This window comes from Magnolia sinica, chromosome 6 (assembly GCF_029962835.1).
Source record: "Magnolia sinica isolate HGM2019 chromosome 6, MsV1, whole genome shotgun sequence".
In the NCBI taxonomy this organism is placed as follows: Eukaryota; Viridiplantae; Streptophyta; class Magnoliopsida; order Magnoliales; family Magnoliaceae; genus Magnolia; species Magnolia sinica.
Genome location: NC_080578.1, coordinates 17,411,662 through 17,431,852, shown reverse-complemented (window position 1 = coordinate 17,431,852; position 20,191 = coordinate 17,411,662). Strand labels below are relative to the sequence as shown.

Below are 20,191 nucleotides of genomic sequence, written 5' to 3'. Positions count from 1 at the left end.
GAGAGAGAAGCACCCACCTTAGATCTTGGACTTCTTCTTCCACCAATGTGATCTAGAGCTCCAAGGGAACAAGATTCAATGGTTGGGATTGATTTCAGAGGGTTGGACTTAGGGGTGGAGAGCTTGCAAAAGGGTTGGAAATGGAGAGCTCTAATGGACGTTGGGAGCTCTCTCTTTCTAGGAAATAAGAAAGAAAGAAAGATGGAGAGAGATAAGAGAGAAAAAGATGTAATACATGCATGTCATAATGAATGTAAGAGAGGGGCTAGGGGTCTAAACTAGCTACAGGTGGCTAGGGGTCTAGACTAGCTATAAGTGGCTAGGGGTCTAGACTAGCCATAGGTGGCTAGAAAATTATAAAGATGATGATGTCATACACGCATAGGGTAGCGTGCCATGCCATAGGTGGGTCCCACAAATGCGATCAAGGTCCAAATAAAGCGCAGCATACATCTTTTGATGTACAACTCGGATTGTCATACAAGACGCGGCGTTGGAACCGCAGCGACGATGCGGTCGCAATGACATAGGTCTTATGTCAAGCCGATTCGGAATTAGAAGATGACACTCAAGGTTGCGCGCAAATGCTATCTACGGGTCGCAAGTCGCTGGAATTTGACCGGGAGGACCGTGGGAGCCTATGGAACGGTACGGGCTAGGATACGAATCTCACAAAATCTACCCCTATCAATAAGTGTCCCATTCATTTAACCTTACAGCCCAAAAATTAGTTTGGTGTATAACTAGGGTGGGCCATACTAAGGGAAAAGTCGAGACAGACACCCCTTTGAATGTTTTTAAGGCCCACCATGATGATTATATAAAATCCACTACAACCATTAGATACAAAACTAAAATGCAGCGATATATACAAAAAATTAGGCGCATCCCCGATTCATTTGGGCCACATGAAAGGAAATAGTTTGGAAGGTTAGGGTTATTGTTTTCCTGATGCTTAGGCCCTATGGCTCAAATTAAGTGACACACTTGGTAGTCAGGGTGAATTTTACACAAGCATTATGATGACTGTCCCACAATATCTTTAAGCACTAGGTGGGCTTACTCAAGACTTTCTGCATGAAAATGACTTTGTTAGCTTCAAGAATTGATATACTCCACCTTAATGTTTATGTGTAATTCACATTGATCATTAGGTGTGCCACTCCATTTTAGCTGTAGAGCTCAAAAATTAGTTTGGTTCATGATTTAGGTGGGCCATTAAAAGGGAAATAGATGGAAAAGGTGCCCCTTGTATATTATGTCCAAGCGTATGGTCCACTTGATTCATGAACCGAGTTAAGTTTTAGGCCATACGGGTAATATGGAGTGACACACTTGATGATTGGGGTAGATTTCACATAAATCTTACAATGGGCTACTATTAAGAATACAGTGAAATGCATGTCATGCATGAAAAAATATGTGCACCATTAAATATTTCGTGTGGTCCACTTGATAGTTAGATCTATCTTATTTTTCATCGTAAGCCTTATGACGAGCTTACCAAATAGATGAACAGTTTAGATATAACACATACCCTATTATAAGACCCACATAACTTGCTAAGTTCATTACAGCAAGTCCCACTCACTGTATATATAAAAAAAAGAAGTCATGGAGCTTTCGTGCAATGCACGTTATTATACATGTTCGGTAAAAACATAAACACAGTAACAGATAGTTTTTGTATAGCCATGTGGGGCCCACCTTGATGTATATGTTTTATCTAAACCGTTTATCCATTTTGACATATCAATTAAGGCATTGAGAAAAAAAAATAACATATGTTAAAGGTTGAAGTGGGCCGCATTATATGAAAAATTAAATTAAATTCATACGAATCTGAATCATACCCAACTCGATCAGACTCGGTTTCTCTGACCGAGTTGGACCCTGTCGGGTCGACGAATTATGTAGGATCTGTCGGGTTAAATGACCGGATTTGATTACGGATCACGATCGAGGCTGGGACCATTGGTCCCTGCCCGCCCAGTGTCCAGGGCGTTGTTGCGTCATTTGTGTCAGCGATAGCAGCAAGCACTGCTGCCTATGGTAAAAAAAAAAATTAAATAGATTTTTGAGGTTTTTCCTAGCTGGGGCCCACATCAGGAGAATCCACTCCATCCACTGGCTCCTATGGCTCAAGACAAGCTAGACAAGCCCAATATTGATATGTTTCGGTGTGTAGAAAGGTCAGAGTGAATTTTTTAACGGTGAAACTCACTATTTTCTATGCCATGGCCTGCCAGGGGATCAGATTGGCTTCATTTTTTGGCTCAATGCCTAAAATGATCTAAAGAATGGGATGGACGGCGTGGATTTGATCAATATATCTAGGTGGTGCCTGCATGAGTGGCCCACCCAAAAAGGGGCTAAAGTAATGAAAGTTTTTTTTTTTTTTTCCCTATTGCAGAGGTTACCTGCGCTTCAGGCCACATTCAGCGTCACTGGACGTTGGACTATACATTTCATCAAGATGGGTCCCATGTGTGGGGACCACGGCTGGTGGGTCCCACGTGGACGTAGCCCACTTGACTTGGATTAATTTGATATTTGTGTTTTCTCATCACCAAATGGTATGATCCACATGACTTGGACGGTTTGGTTAAGACATACATCAAGGTGGGGTTCATCCGAGTAGGTCACACATCACACAAAAATAAAAGAGAGAGAGAGAGAGAAGCACCCACTTTAGATCTTGGACTTCTTCTTCCACTAATGTGATCTAGAGCTCAAAGGGAACAAGATTCAATGGTTGGGATTGATTTTGGAGGGTTGGATTTAGGGGTGAAGAGCTTACAAAAGGATTGGAAATGGAGAGCTCTAATGGACGTTGGGAGCTCTCTCTTGCTAGGAAATAAGAAAGAAAGAGGGAGGGAGAGAGATAAGAGAGAAAAAGATGTAATAAATGCATGTCATAATGAATGTAAGGGAGGGGCTAGGGGTCTAGACTAGCTATAGGTGGCTAGGGGTCTAGACTAGCCATAGGTGGCTAGAAAATTATGAAGATGATGATGTCATGCACGCATAGGGTGGCGTGCCATGCCATAGGTGGGTCCCACAAATGCGATCAAGGTCCAAATAAAGCGCGGCCTACATCTTTTGATGTACAACTCGGATTGTCATACGAGACGCGGCGTTGGAACCGCAGCAACGATGCGGTCGCAATGACATAGGTATTATGTCAAGCGACTTGAAATTACAGGATGACACTCAAGGTTGCGCACAAATGCTATCTACGGGTCGCAGGTCGCCGGAATTCGACCGGGAGGACCGTGGGAGCCTATGGAACGGTACATGATAGGATATGAGTCTCACAAAATCTACCCCTATCAATAAGTGTCCCATTCATTTAACCTTACAGCCCAGAAATTAGTTTGGTGTATGACTCGGGTGGGCCATACTAAGGGAAAAGTCGAGACAGACACCCCTTTGAATGTTTTTAAGGCCCACCATGATTATTATATAAAATCTACTACAACCATTAGATACAAAACTAAAATGCAGTGATATATACAAAAAATTAGGCGCATTCCCGATTCATTTGGGCCACATGAAAGGAAATAGTTTGGAAGGTTAGGGTTATTGTTTTCCTGATGGTTAGGCCCTATGGCTCAAATTAAGTGACACACTTGGTAGTCAGGGTAAATTTTACGCAAACATTATCATGACTGTCCCACAATATCTTTAAGCACTAGGTGGGCTTACTCAAGACTTTCTGCATGAGAATGACTTTGTTAGCTTCAAGAATTGATATACTCCACCTTAATGTTTATGTGTAATTCACATTGATCATTAGGTGTGCCACTCCATTTTAGCTGTAGAGCTCAAAAATCAATTTGGTTCATGATTTAGGTGGGCCATTAAAAGGGAAATAGATGGAAAAGGTGCCCCTTGTATATTATGTCCAAGCATATGGTCCACTTGATTCATGAACCGAGTTAAGTTTTGGGCCATACGGGTAATATGGAGTGACACACTTGATGATTGGGGTAGATTTCACATAAATCTTACAATGGGCTACTATTAAAAATACAGTGAAATGCATGTCATGCATGAAAAAATAGGTGCGAAAGGAAATTTTGGATTCACATGCATAGCGTCAAACATCACCTAAGATTCTAATTTACATAGATTCCATGATAATTGAGACTGGTTGTTTGGTAGCATAAAGTAACTAGGTGTTTCAAATCCCCCAGTTGTTTGGTGGCATAAAATAACTGGGGGGCTCCAAATCCCCTCAAAGAGGGTTTGAAATCCACAGTGAGAGCTTGGATTACACCTAAAATCATTTCAATAGTTGCATGTGTAACATGTGTGTCACCATGCTATTTTTCTACTGGGCACATGGCCCACTAATGATATCAAAAAACAATTAGATTATGAATGACATCATCATTAATTACTTTAATATGATGATCAGCACCGTCTAAACATTGTCCATGTAAATCAACGGTTAAAATCGTTGGTTAGTCACTTGGACATGATCTTCTACTTGTGGCCCATCTAAGACTTGGAATTTCATCATTTTCTGGCAAAACATATATTTCAGCGGGCTTATTACAACCATTGTGTCAAACACTACATGCGTCATTAATTAAAGCTATTAAAGTTAATCTAGTAATTAAAATTCAAACCCCCATAAATATATCATGCATAGCAACGTTTGGATTAAAGTTGATTCCCAAACCAGGGTGCCAAACACGATAGAAGGATATCAAATCCAGGGGATTCTGAATCCACACTCCCAAACAGACCCTTAGATCCCAGTTCACTTAAAATCCATGCTGCCAAACGACCCCAACATGGTGTCCCATGAGCCAGGGTGTGGATTCCCTCCACTTATGTGTTGGTATGGATCTTCCTTTTCCTCCGTTCTTTTCTTTTCTTTTTCCCAGACTCAGGTGGGAGTCTTTTCATTCTTTTTATTTTCCTTTTTTTATAGGGACTTGTTTGTATTCCTTTTAGACGAGTCCGGTCTTGACCGGACCTAAGCTGGTTCAAAACCATGGTCCACCCCAACTGGGCACAGTCGGGCAGATTCACACCTGGCTCAACTCAAGACCAGACGAATCAGTTAGAGTCAAGGAGTCTTTGAACTGTGATCAACAGTGAGAACCATCATTTTGATGGACCATGTGGTGGGCCCACATGGAATAAACGTATAAATATCACATCAGTGTAGATAATCCTACTCCCGTTCGAAATTCATCCTTGCATCATCTTGGATTGTTGTGTAGAGATGGCCCACCAAAGGAGCAGTTCAGATCATAGGCCAGTGTCTGGTGGACACTGTTTACAAACGGATCTATCATGTGACAAAGGAATACCGGGTGGTGAGAGTCATATGTTTGACGGCCCACATCTCACTTAGGTTTTCAGTTCTGACAAGTGGAGCCCACATTTTTGTAATCCTGACCATTGGTCCTAAAAAATCTTCCTAATGAGATAATCTTGACCGTTGCATTTGTGGCCTAGAGATAAACAGCTAAGAAGAGAAATGCACCAACGGTTTCAACTGAAACAGTCCTAGTACTGGTGTTTATGATCTGTGTGGAACTCAACGGACTAATACTCCAGATCAGAAACCGTGGGCACCACTTTTCAGAACTTAAAATAATGGTATTTTTCACCAAAGAGAAAATTTTTGATTTTCTGAACGTCATGAACCAAAAATTCCTGTGAGTTGATTTTCTGACCATTGGGTTGGGTAATATTTATATTGGACCGTTAGAAATGAAAAATATCCCAAGGTATCATTTCATTAGACAAATTTCCACATGTTCTTCAATCTTATTTTGGTTGGTTTAATTTGAGTTAATACATGATATTTGTACAATTTCTTAGTGCCAGAGTATCAAGCGTCATATAATGTAGGAGTACTGAATAATTCTCTCCTCATAGTGCACGTGTCAAATAGATCCGGGCGACCTGGACCACTGCTCTGGTGGGCCACCCTGCAATAGGCCAGATCTCAAAAGCAAAGGAAATGGATTCTCGTGGCCTGTAGATGGAATGTTTCCAGCAGTAGCTCACGTTTAACCAGTAAAATTCACAGCTGGACTTTCAGAATTGTCTAATCACTGTGTATTTTTGTCTCTACCCCAGCAATACCTGTCTTAAGCAGCAGCGACCTACCTTGTTTGGTGTGACATTTACTCCATCTATTGGATGTGCCATGTGGGGGAAAACATCAACCCAATCTACAACTTAGGCGGGCCACACCAAAGGAAATGATATGAGAACTGAAAAATCTAAAATCTTTTTCTTCTTCTTTTTTTTTGCTTTTTTTAAAAAGTGCTGTTAAGACGCCACTTATCCTTTTCTAATTACTATCTTATATATAAGGTTAGGCGAGCTCTAAAATCACTCAAAAGACATCCATTCATCCAATGCCTCCTAAGGCACGGAATTTTAGTGAATCCATGTTGTTCCTTGGGGGTCGTTTGACTGCCTCTAAGATCCTTAAGCTGTAAAGGGATTCAGGTAATTGGATTACAAGGGTTGTTTGTATACTTGCATTTGTCTGTAAATGCTTTACAAGTTGTAAACAATAATCTAAAACCTAGAAAAATTAGGTTTTCAATTACAGCTTAAAAGACATTATATATGATAGAATATAATGGTTGATATACACTCGTGATGTGTGGAGCCCACTATATTGTGTACATACATCCAATTTGTCCACATGCAATTCCTTTATGCTCTCCAACACTTCGCATTTGCTTGTAAAGGCTTCTAAGGTAGTAAACGATAATCTAAAACCTGGTAAAAAGCTATATTTCATATTACAGTTAAAAAGACATTATATATAATAGAACATAATGATTGATATACACTCATGATGTGTGGAGCCCACTACAATGTGTGCATACATCCAATTTGTGCACATGTGCCTACCTCGATGCTCTCCAACGCTTCGCATTTGCCTTTACAAGCTTTACAGGTTGTAAACTTTGAAACCTGGTAAAAAGCTTGTAAACTTTGAAACCTGGTAAAAAGCTATGTTTCAAATTACAACTAAAAAGACATTATATGTAATAGAATAGAATGGTTGAAATGCTCGTGATGTGTGGAGCCTACTATAATGTATACACACATCCAACTTATCCAACGCCCGCCTTGATTGATCATCAAAATGATGACAAAAGGGGGAAGATAGGATGTGCACCATTAAAAACTTTCGGATTGCAATTAGGGCCTACTATGATGATGCGAAAACCATGAATCCCGCACAATCAATCATTGATTGGCCTTTGATCATCTAGTAACCAAAATTTGTATTGACTGAAACACCCAAATTATGTACTAAATGATCTTTTTCTCATGGAATGGCAGAGCATTTCTGATTTTTGCCTTCTTTGCGTGCATGGATTCAAGGGTCATGATCATTCAAGACAATGCGAGCTTTTATCTATGGCCCATCCACTGTTTGACCTACTCAATGAGTGGTGCTGATCTCGATCATTGTATCTCACGCAAACTCAAGCAGGTAAAGATCATTTGATCAATGTGAAATTTAAACGGTATGGATCGCGCGGTGGATGAGAAAAATGGTGGTGATCAATCTCAGTAGTCCAGCCCATAAACAGCTATACTAGTTCAGAGAAAGGGAAAGAACAGGAGATAATTTTTACTCGTTTCTTTATAAACTTACATGTACTGCAGCATGTTTCAGCAACTATTAAAATGAATGCTTTAGGATTTAAGCACTGATACCTTTACAACTATGACCTGTTACACTTTTATTGAGATTTGTATGGTTCTGTTTTGGGGCGACCCACCATGCTTGCTTTCGAGCAATGCCCCAGCAATTTGAAGCTGTCAAGAAACCAGGCTAGATCAATGCATGCAGCAAGCGGCTCCATCTTGCATTTCCTGTACCAAGTATGGGCTGCCTGCCCAAAGATCTCGTGTTCTAGTAAAGGAAGAGTTTCAAAGCACTGAGGATGGCTGAGTATGCAACGATCAGATTGACTTCCATGCAAAATCAGAAACTCGAGATGTTGTCATGTGTAAAGCAAATTCCAATCTCTTCATTCCTTGCCATCAACGGATGCCCGAGCTCCTGCTCCAATTTGCAATGAAAGTTCGATGAGTCCTAGGATAATCATCTCAAAAGACTAATAGTGCTCCATGGATATCTGTGGGAATAATCCACAGGAGAATCCATTCCAACACTTACTCTGGGAGTAATAAAGTGATTTTTTCTAGCATTGCTCACTATTTCTTGCTCACTCTTGTGATTAAAAAATAACCATGGTGTGGATGAGTCGCATGGAAAAAAGTCCCACACAACGGGAAATCCTCGCCTTCCAAACAAAGGTGTTGAAACACCGACCATTATTCCTTAACCCATCCTTTGTAAAAGCGAAGATCTCTGATCAATGAGATCCCTGCAATGTGACATGTCCACATTGCAACCTGCTAGATGAACAGTCTGGATAACCATGTGGCAAACAACAGTGAGAGAGCAAACATGGGCCACAAATACAGGCAAACCTCTGATGGAAAACCAAAGGGTGATAAAAGAATGGAACCATCAATAAACCCCAAAGATTCTCTCCTTTTGTTATCTTATGGCAAGTTTATGGAAGAGCAAATATAGGTGGAGTGGAATCCTCTACAACACCTACAACAATCAAGCTATGTGGGCCCACCATGTTTTATTTGTGAAATCCACTCTGTCCATCAGGTTAGATCCTTGGTTCTAGGACCCAAGGCCAAAAAACACCCAGATATACAACCCCCACTACAGGGAACAATGGTGCAAAACCATAGGTTTGTGTGGTGGGCCACTGTGGTGTGTATCTTTCATCAAACCCATTCATCAGGTATGAATCACAAGGATGAAGTGAATGTACAAAAGTTAGCCAGATCCAAAACTCGGGCACGCCACCACACTGTGTGATCTCAAAGGTTCTAGGCACAGTTTTACATTGTTCCCGCTGATGTAGCTTATCCGAGATTTTCATCCAGACGATATTTCGTATGAATGGTTAAAATAATGGTTATCACCTGATGGACAAAGTGGATTTTACATATAAAACATGGTGGGCCCCCCACAAAGCTCGAGTGTTTTGGAGGATTCAGGTCCAATATAGGTTATGACCAAAAATAACTTACCACTGGATTCACAATTCAATTGACATCACCTTGTTCATAAGGTAAGTAGCCCATAGAATAGCCATGTTTACCTGGGTTTGTAATGGGTAAGTACAAAGTAGCCCACAAATTGCAATTGTGTTCCTTTCAAGTCCAATTTGGAAGCAACAAAACTGTAATTTGAAATAACAAAACTGTAACAAACTACAAAGCAATTTGATGTTGGTTTCAGAAACACCCTTAGGGCACCATCAAAGTTCTATTCAAACAAAGCCGTTATGAAACATCTATGCAGCTAAGGCTTGTCTGAATAGGCTTGCATGGATAGGCAATTCTGTTTTATTGACTGTTGTTTGTCAAAAACCTTGTCCAAACATGCATGTGTGGCTTCAGCACACATTTGGCACATTGGCGCATGTGGCAGACCTGTAGATTACTACTGGCACATGTAGCATATGTGGGTCACTTGTAGATGCATGGTTGGACCTATCGGTTGTTAAAATATGGATGGTGATACATGTGGCGCATGCACACATGGGCATTAGCTCATGCAGAACACTTGAAGGTTAGATATAGCACATGGGGTGCTTGAAGAAAAGTGGGCTCACTTGTGGCACATTGACACGTGGTACGTGTACAAAAAATAGCTACTCAGTCACGCATTTAATGAAAAACAAGCTAAACCCAACTTTCTATTCAGATTGCCTTGTACCAGGAAACGGCTGGTTTTTTGGACAACTTTCTATCTTTTATTGGAATTGGTGCTAGTATCAGGATAATGGTGGTGGATAAACCATGGATAGTGCCTCTATCTGGGTAAAGGCCGCCTGAACAAAACTTCTGCAGTAACCAAATGGAACCTTAGTCTTCAAGTGTTGTTTAAGTTTCTAATGGTGTTAGCTCGAAATTGAGATGAGTAAATTCCCAGAATTTCAAGTATTTATCTTCCAATTCTCAAATCATTCATTACCTGCACATATTTGCTCGAGATCTGATTTCAGGCACTCGCCCATCACTCCCATACTGAGTCTGCTTTGCCCCATGCCTTTGCAGTTTTTCTGTACTCATGTCTGAGATCTACAGATTGGAGTTCGCATAAACAAGGAAATTACCATTCAAGAGACATAATACAGGAAGACCAGAATAGAGCTTATAAAAATAAAATAAAAATGGCTCCACTTTAAAAGAGCTGAAAGACTAAAGAGAACCAATTAATTTGAGAACGATGAAGGTTACCATATTTTCTTGGCATTGCTTTTGCAAGTTACCTTGTTTTGTTGTTGTAAAGAATATCTATTCTCCTTTGAGCCCTGACAATAATAACACATGCCCCCGTGAAATACTAGGAAGAAAATGAAAATCATAGAAATAATGCTTATAACAGAGCAACAAACTGTTCACTTAGAGAAAATTTAACAAAAAGAAAAAGAAGAAAGAAAAGAAAAGAAAGAGACCAAAACCTTAATCAATATACAAGTGTTCCGAGACAATGCCGACTCAGCTATGGTATTCTGCTGCTGAAGTTCAGACTTCAGCGAGAGCTAGCATTTTACCATTAGAAAGGAAGGATAAGTTGGTAACATATATGGATAGAAGAAGTATAAAAGGTTGGAACATGAGAGCTCCTCCTAGTTTACAACAAGCAATTTCATCATAGCAGCCACATAATCAGACATTTCACATCTACCTTCTTGAACAGTTCTATTGGTGGATTCTGCTGAAGGCGCTTGTCTGTCTGGAAATCAAATTCCTGTCGGGAAGTTTTAAATGATAATGGTAAGGAAACACTTGCAAAAAAAAAAAAAAACTCAAAAAAAAGTGCAAATCATGCACCCCCTTAAATGAGAACAATGGCATACCATGGGTACTGTGGTTTCTCTCTTGCTACTTATAAAGACTCCCATATCCCCCTTACTCGACAGTATCTAGGTTTCAACATTAGATAGAGATTGTTAAGATATGACTATATACAAGAGCAAGATCCAGATACAGTAATAATTAATGATACCTTCTTATTTAGAGGCCGAGCTTTGAATTTGGACAATTCTTCATTTCTTTCCCCTTTTAGCTCACCTATAACTTCTGACCTGCACAAATCAACATAATGTAGACGACATCAACTTAGCCAAAAGCATATGAGCTTTGAGAATTTTTAAGTTTGAATTAAATCTCATCCCTAATACTAACTACTCTTTCATAAGCAAACAAGTGCAATGGATCTAATCAATACATTCACTCTGGCCTCCATGAACGATAATAAGATGCAACAATAAGGTATAAACACTTTTAACAAGCCTTTTCATTATTTCTATATGTTTAAATACAACGCTTTTTTTTCTATGGCAACAAGTCTTAGTGAACTTACTTTTGAGGTTGAGAAGGGATTAAAGCCTGATGTTGTAAATTTTTAGAGTCTTTGGCACCAAGATGTATTGACGAAGCAGTTTTACAGTTATGTGAGACCTGCACCACAAATTACTGGTTTATGATGAGAATGAAAAGACAATTTATGATCCACTCAATGTCAGCCACAAACAAAACATTGTTTATTGACTCATAAAAGAAAATTCATGCATTATATAAAGAAATGTCCAAATCAAAATAAATTTGGGAAGTTACTTTGTCTGAATTATTGGAACGCTGCAATGATAATGAAGCAGTAAATGAGGGTTGCATGGCCCTCTGGGATGTCTTCAAGTGGAATTCCTAAGAAGCAACAAGATCAAAAGAAAAGGTCAGCAGCTGAATTATGCAAGGACCAATTTTGTAAGATGTAACTGTGTGCTATGAGAAAGTGACAAAAACAGCATGGAAAACAGAATGAAGAGAGCAGAGAATCAATGCTAACCACTTACTTGAAACTCAGGCAACCCTGGCGTGCTCTTCTGCAGGAGGGGCATTGAAGGAGCTGCAAGAATCTGTAAAATAGAAAAGCATGCTATCTCAAAATAGAAAAAATATAAACCTGCTGAGTAGTTTGCTCAAAGACCTAATATAATAATCTCAAAGATACTCCCTTGTAGATAGTAGGTACCAACTTTTCTATTCAAAGGACGTGCTTTAAACGAGGCAACAGCTGAAAGAATGTGTCCTACAACCTCTGTACTATGCTTGGGCCTGAAATCAATAAAAAACCATGTGCCTGCAGCTCCTTAAACAAAATTATGCTTTCCCTCTCAGAGCGCACAGTACACAATCAACATCAGTTTTGATAAGTATACCTGATCCTTTGCGCCCTTTGTGATGTTTCAAGTTCAGGCTCTCTTGGGATGGTGAGTCTCAACCTAGACTGATTAGAGCCATCAAGAAGTCCATTCTGCAAGATCATGCACAAACATTGACAGAATAACCCCCCAGAAGTAATCACTAAGAATATACCAAACATAGAATATGCACAGATTAAAATTGTAGAAGTACATAAAGAATCAAAAGGACATCCTATGGTGGGAACAGTGCATGTTTCTCGGGAAAGGCAGATTACCTTTTTCAAGACCTTATGTATCAGATTGGTTTGTTGCTTTATGCCAAGTACCTGATTGCAAATTGTTTGATATTCTTAGTGTAACAAAATACTATCAAATTCAGTAACAATACTGTTGTTTCAAAGGCAAATGTTAAAATAGCACTGCAGGAAATGCATTGTAAGAGATGCAGTACACACATGAAACTCTCATTTCAATGGCTTTTTTTTTAATGGTAAATAGAAATTCAAGAGCCAACTGAAAGGTCCATTTCACGTGAGATTCTGCCTTTGAAAGGTAGGTTCAAAGGTCCTTGATCAAGTTCAGGGTTGGAGCTATAATCAATGGGCCAAGACTGGGCTAAGCCAACTAGATATTTTGAATAGAAACAGCCTGGCAGGCCCACCAACATGTTAAAAACCCATGCCCAGGCTAAAGCTAAAGCAGGACCAGCCGATTAACATCCCAATCAATGTGTAATTCAACTTACAAACAGTAAATATCTCATTGCCATCGAATACATATCCTCCATAAATACATCCATCACTAAAAACATAGCTGCATGTCATCATCATCTAAGCTTTATACCAATTAATTGGGTTCTGCTGCATGAATCCTGTTCCGCCATTCCACTCTATCAAGGGCCAGACTCCCCAACCTGTTCTTATGAGAACACATGGGAACCCTTCAAGAACTTATCCCATGTAATGTGGCATGACATCCAATCTGTCAATCAGATGCCTCACCTCGTGAAACCCATAGGGCCCAAAAATCAGCACGATCCAAAACTCAGGTGGACCACAACAAAGGGAACAAAATGGGATGGGGCACCCACCCTAGATTGTCATCAGGTCTCACCTGAGTTGCGAAACAGCCTGATTTTTTGCATGATAATTTATCCAAGCCAGATGAAGGATATATGTGGCCTAGAATGCATATATGTAACACGTGGGATGACTTCTCACAGTTATTTATTAATAGTGTGAGCGCACGCACAGGTACACAAAGTTATTTATTAATCTTGGACACACGCGCACACATATACATTTGGTTATTTATTTATCGTGTTAATCGATAAAGGTGGTTTTGGGAAACTGTGATAATTGATTCATGGTAGAAGCATGAAGTGTTATGAAAGTGTGGAACAACACCTTGTCAATATATCCATGCAACTGTATCATTAGATAGTCTCAATTCATCCAACTTTACCAACACAACCACATGTCCCAATATCTCCAAAACATAAATTAAATAAGTAAACCTGTTGCAATATTGCACCTTGCGCAAGTGACCACCCTCTAGTTTTTGCCTCTTGGCAGCTTGACTTTCATTCACGGATGAATTCTCTAAGCTTTTCTCACTTTTATGCTCCAATGGCTTATGAAATCTGACAATTGAAGTAAAAAAGGAAACAAATTGTATATTAGGAAGAAAAAGAAAAGGGAAAAGGAAAGAAGAAAGCACGGACCGAAGGATTAAAAAGCAAAAAAGACTTCAAAGACTTGGCAATAAGGAAAATGCAGGGAAAAAGAAAAAGAAAATGTAGAAAAAAAAAAAAAGAAGAAGAAGAAGGAAATATGATATGACAATAATAAGTTGAAGTGCAAAGGATAGAATGTCATTTAGAAATACATAATATGAGATGAACCTCGAGGCAACAGTTAGAATGTCATTTACAAAACATAATATGAATAACAGCAACATTTGTAAGAAAAACATGATTGCCAAAAACATGCAAGCATTGAAATGGAACCAAGGTCCACAATCAGTAAAATATGAAAAGAAACTTTTATAACCAGAGACAAAATGCCAGATGATTATGCAGGAAGATCACCATGCTACATGACAAAGATAAAGAAATTGAACTTAAAGCAACCTTTGCACAAATCGGCTGGAACCTTTAATGTCCCATGGTTGTTTTTGCTTGGCCAACTGACTTGCTGTAGGTTTCATCAAAGTCGAGACCCTCGCCTTGATGGCAGACTTTGTTTTAACTTTAGTAATATCTTGGTTCATGTGACTATAACACGTCCATCCTGCAAACAAATTATAGAGTAAATATGTTTTAAATGGCTTGAAATAATATTAAGCTATATAGATTTAAAAAAGAAAAAGAAACAGAAAATGACTAAAATATGGTTAACAAAAGTTCTCTGAAGGGTCATCCAATGTCTTTCAACAAAATTACAAAATGGTGAACAGAGTTACAAAGCACATTCATTTTGGGATGTGAAATAGTACAGAGTTTTGAAATAAGAAGAAACACGTGTGGCATGCAAGACATTTAAAAATGCTGAATAATTCAATCAAATATGTTCTACTACCATCAAATGTTAACAGAATTGACCATTGGAATATTCCATCAATAGTAAAAGTGATACCTTTTGTAACACTATTCCCCGCATGAGAGTCGACATCAGTAGATGGAGCACAATCATTAAGGAAACGATCCAATACGCTTGAGGCAAATGCTTGCTGTGAAGTTTGACCATTTTTAGGAACATTGAAGAAGCTTCTATCCTTAACCTCCTCGCAGTCTTGCAACAAAACATAGAAACATTATGCCAGCAACAAGCCAAGACCATATCTGGATGAAGGTTCTTAAAAGGCCTCTTTGAAACCATCCTTGCCCAAATACCCATCAAGGACAGGATTTAGCTTAAGATTAGCCCTGTAGCAAGCTAAATACATGCACATGTCAAGGTTTTAAGTATTGTCCGTAACGGGTACGTACTGCCCACGAACAATATGGGTGTGTTGGCCCCATATTGGCCCAAAACAGCCAGATACAGGACGATACATAATGGTATCAATGGTGATTGGTGAATGATATGCTACCTAACACACTCCATCTAAAACCTTGGCCCCTGTAGCTAAAATAGTAAAAATAATGATAAGAGAAAACACAATGATCTAAATAAAGTTCACTGAGCAGTGAAGCATTGATGCACTAATAACACAATAGTTTACAGAGAGAGTAAGAGATACCTCTGCAATTCTCAATGAGCACAGAAACATCAGGACCTGAATGAGTGCTGATAGAATTTGTGTGTTCTGCAGCTTCGGATTTTGCAAGGGTATTTAAATCTTCCACATGGACATCTTCCCACATAATCAACTTTGATATATAAGCTGGAAACAAGAATAGAAAAGAAGAAGTATGATTTGAATTAGTTATCCCGAACTGACAAATAAATTCCGAACAGTGCAGAATTTCACTAGACAGTATCAAGTGTTTTGCAACATAGTGGTACAAAAGTATTATACTTATATGATGCTTGGCTGAGAGGGCCCCACCTGTCCATAACCTAAGCTGTTGATATTGCAAGCATCATCAATGGATGGGCAACATCATAATATCTCCCCCATCAGATGATCTTATCAATCCAATAAAAGCAAGCAATTACTACCAATGGTCCATAACTAACAGGGACAATCAGACATCAGAACCATAATATGGGGTCAGTTGTGGGGTTATCTCACATTCACTATGGGGCCCACCATGTGTTAAATGTCAACCACCCGAGGTTGGCCCACTTCAGTTTTTTGAGCCGAATGAAAGGTCAATCAAGCAGTGTGCATTTGATATTTTCCCAATTCTACCATACTATGATAATGGCAGTTCGAGGGGGAGATAAGCAAAAAATCAGAGCTACATTACGTGCTGTGCAATTCATCTATCAATCACACAAATGAAATATTCAAAAAAACAAAAAACAAAAACAAAAACAAAAACGAAAAAGGACAGCAAACAAAATTGCTTGACTTCTACAATAACAAAAGATCTAAATCACGCCATTATCACATATAGTCACCAAACCTAGTTCTAACCCACTATAACCAAAGTAACGAACATGCGCAATGCAGCAGCTCTTGATTGGGTCCATACAGAAATCTGCATTCTCAGAAAGAAGAGAAGAAGACTGACGACGAAGAAAACAAAACACAGTTGCAAAGAAAGATGAGAAATTTCTAGGGTTTGCTCTTACGAGAAGGAGGATAGCTGCCTGCCGTCTCGAACCATAGCTCAGCTTCTCGCGCTTCGGAGAGAGATTCCATACGACTGAAATCGAAGTAACGCGAGGCGTCAAACTCATAGTCGAGATCGATTTCGAAGAGCTGGAACCCTTCCGTATCGAAGGAATCCTCCATTTTCTCGTCCATTTTCCAGAAATCCCGTTGGTATTTCAGGGGAAGAGATGAGATGAGAAGGAAGCCATGGATTTTCTAGCTCTCTTTCTTCTCTTCTGCAAGAAATACAGCTGCTGCTTTGAAAATCAATAGCTAAAACGAGAGAGAGAGAGAGAGAGAGAGAGAGAGAGAGAGAGAGAGAGATTAAAGGGAGGGAATGGCGGAGATTTCTTTGAATGCGATGAAACGGGCAAGAAAAGGTATGAACGGAGGTGGAATACGGAGTTAAGTAGCGCTGAGGTATATCGATACGAAATTTGAATGGAGATCTGACGGTATTAAAATAATGGTTGTGTGAAAAGACAAATATATCCCTATCATTCGGTGACGATAGGAACATTTCACTAGGCCAGTAGATAGGGATATGTTTGTCATGTAGAAAAGATTCAAATGTGTTTGTCGTTACCGAAAAATAGGTTGGGATTTGTTGGCAATGGACCCGACGAGTCCAACCCGACTTTGGATTCCATGGGCCGGGCTTAAGTCATTTTGGCCCGAACCAACTTCATAGTACCTGTTAAACATGTACTATGAGTAGGGGTGCACACGGTTCAATTCGATCCGGTTTTGGGGTGAAATTGGAACTGAACCGTTCCCAACGTTTATGGGAAAACCAACATCAGAACTGAACTATTTGCACCCTAGAACTGAATCGGAACCGGACGATAAAAAACTATTTCAGTTCTGATTGAGTTGTGCAATTCCAAGCTTTTTATAATCCAGTTCAATTGCATAGTTTGTTTTTATAATCTATTTTAATTGCATGGTTCTTGAGAGAGAGAAGCCGCAAACAAGAGGGAGAATAAAGAAAGATTAGAGTTTTATTTTTAATAAAGAAAGATTAGAGTTTTATTTTTAATTAAAAAAATTAAAATTAAAATGTTTATGGACTAAGGGTCCAGTTCTACGTTCAGTTCAGTTCAATTTTACTTAACTCTAAATTGAGAATTGAATCGTACTAAGCGGTTCTTTGATTTTCGAAACTAGAAACAAAACCGATGCACTTCATAACTGGATCAAACAATGCAGCCTGGTCGGTTCCAGTCCGATTTACCGGTTCCACCGATTCCATATGCACCCCAAACATATTATGTCTTTCATCCATTAGGTAACACATGCATCATAGACTATTAGTTATTTGTGCATGTGTGGCCCACTTGATAAATGGTGAGATTAGGATCACTCAAGAAAGAAATTGGGGTTTTATCAATTTTCAAGATGGGCTGGTTTGGGCCCATGCCCAACCAATTTCCTGAGAGCTCTAAGCCAGGCTCGGGCCTTGGGCGGCCACTTGATCAATATTGATTCGTGGCCACGTGCTCACTTGCGGGATCCAAGCCGCTCATAAGATGGGCCGGATTGTGTAGATTCAATGGGGCAGAATTCACTACTTCTTCATAGACTTATGATGGATGGTAAGTATATTGAGTGGGCTGGTTTTATTTAACCGTTTATTTTTGTATTCTATGGCCCGCAAGATGAGTGGATTCGTCTCTTTTTGGCTCTAAACAATGGGGCCCATCTGATGTGTGGACCAGGGATTTTTGTATCTTCTCTTCATCCTGGTGAATCACACCTGATGAACGGTTTTGATGAAAGATACACACCATGGTGACCTTGTACACAAACCTAATGGGTGGCATCCCCTCCCCATTGTTCCCTGTGTTGTGGCCCAGCTGAGTTGTGGATCTGACTGATTTTATTTCCCCAATGTCTAGAATCTAGGATATCACCGGATGGACGGAGTGGATTCCATATATACAACATGGTGGGCTGCTAAGAGTTTGGGAGGATGATTTCGGTCCTAACAAATGTACTCACCAGGTTCGAACGTGTGCTGCGGGAAGGGTTGAAAATTAACGGACCTAGTTGAGTTTGGGCCTGGATTTGAACTATTGGGCTGGACGTGTCAAAACCTCATCCGTTGGGCTTCGGATGACGTTGCTGTTATAATAATATATAATTCGTGGTCCAAATCTCTCGGGAGGTTTTTCAATTTGCATATGGCTTGATAATCCAGACCGTTGGTTTGTTGTGCCCCACCCTAGATGGCCTATGCCTTGAAATAATCCTGGAAATGACAATCCTAACATCTTGATCTGTGGCCTTCACAAAGACCGTTAAGAAATGAGAGCATGATCACATACCTTCCAACACATGATATTGACCATAAGTATAAGCTACGTGGGACCCACACGTGATTTATATGTGAAACGTAGCCAATCCATCCAACGGTTCAAACCAATACTAAGGGAGGCCGTTGGATAAGGGCAGGCCCTGTTTTAACTTAGGTGACAGTAATGCCCTCGGTTCAGTTGCATCCAAAGGTTATGAAAGATTGAAATTGAAACCATCCACAGGGAGTTTCCAGTCATTTTGAGTACCCTGTGTGTGCGCACGTGCGTGTACACACGCACGAATATAGATATATGTTTGGCTGAACGTAACTAGATTTTATTAAAAATGCAATAAGATCGTTTTGGCTATGGTTTCTAAAGCAGGGAGATTGACATGGTTCTTGAATATAGATTGGAATGGGCAAGATGAGGGTGGGCCTATGAGAGGAGGTCATGAGTTTCAGACTGCCAGGGAAAATGGAAAACTTGAGAAATGAAAACGATTTCCGTGGAATCCTATTTTAAATTTGGTCCACATAAAGCCGTGAAATGCGTTGACCTTTTTCAAGGTTTTTTAATAAAATCATGGAAATTGTTGTGGTTCAAAAATTATTTTTTCAAGCCACCAGAGGAAGTGAACTAACTATTTGGGCTTCCCTTTGTGAGTATTCCACATATGAAAAACCATTAACCTTTTAGGGCTTATTTGGAAGGGGGGACTAAAAGATATCGAATTGCATTTGGTGGAGTTTACACTGAACACTGTACTAAGTGAAATTTGCATTCGGTGGGCCGTGGAATTTGACGTAGGATGTGGCATAAATACACTCCTAATATGGTTGGATTAAAAGAAGGTCATATGAATGTGAAAGTAGTTTATTAGATCCAAGTTTAATCCTATACATGGCATGATGTAATTGAACCTTAGTTGCATCTAGAATAAAGAAATTTATTCCAGATAGGAAGAAAGAAATATAAATCATAAATCAGCCTTATCAAAATGAGTATTGTTATGGGATAAATGACCTATAATATTTTTACTACAATAGGTCATTCAGGGCAATCGACCTGCATAGCAAGTCGTGTCGGTTTGTTTTGCGAGAAAACACTTGCTTCCCATTCAAAATTGCAATTTTAAAAGAAAAAATATTTACTAATTTTAGTTTAGATGCATTTCTTTCATTTTAGAGTTTTAATGTATATAATCTTTTTAGAAATTACTTCTAATCATATCAAAAATCATTCGACACGATTAATTTATGACTTTTTATTTTTAATAAATTTTAATTTAGTTGAATTAGGACTTTTAATTAGAAT

The 20,191-nt window shown here is 39.3% G+C and overlaps 1 protein-coding gene across 1 annotated transcript; it reads right to left on the bottom strand.

Moving 5' to 3' along the window:
* Positions 1–7,612: 7,612 nt before the first annotated feature.
* Positions 7,613–16,991, bottom strand: LOC131248425 (protein TPX2). Its single transcript, XM_058248704.1, has 18 exons — positions 16,556–16,991; positions 15,555–15,698; positions 14,948–15,103; positions 14,443–14,602; positions 13,845–13,953; positions 12,587–12,637; positions 12,327–12,421; positions 12,144–12,222; positions 11,961–12,023; positions 11,725–11,811; positions 11,471–11,568; positions 11,114–11,192; positions 10,965–11,030; positions 10,793–10,855; positions 10,566–10,646; positions 10,374–10,415; positions 10,076–10,182; positions 7,613–8,068 (listed from the first exon to the last, which is right to left on the bottom strand). Exons 1-18 carry the CDS (start codon positions 16,728–16,730, stop codon positions 8,050–8,052), a joined length of 1,674 nt encoding a protein of 557 aa, XP_058104687.1. The 5' UTR covers positions 16,731–16,991; the 3' UTR covers positions 7,613–8,049.
* Positions 16,992–20,191: the final 3,200 nt, after the last annotated feature.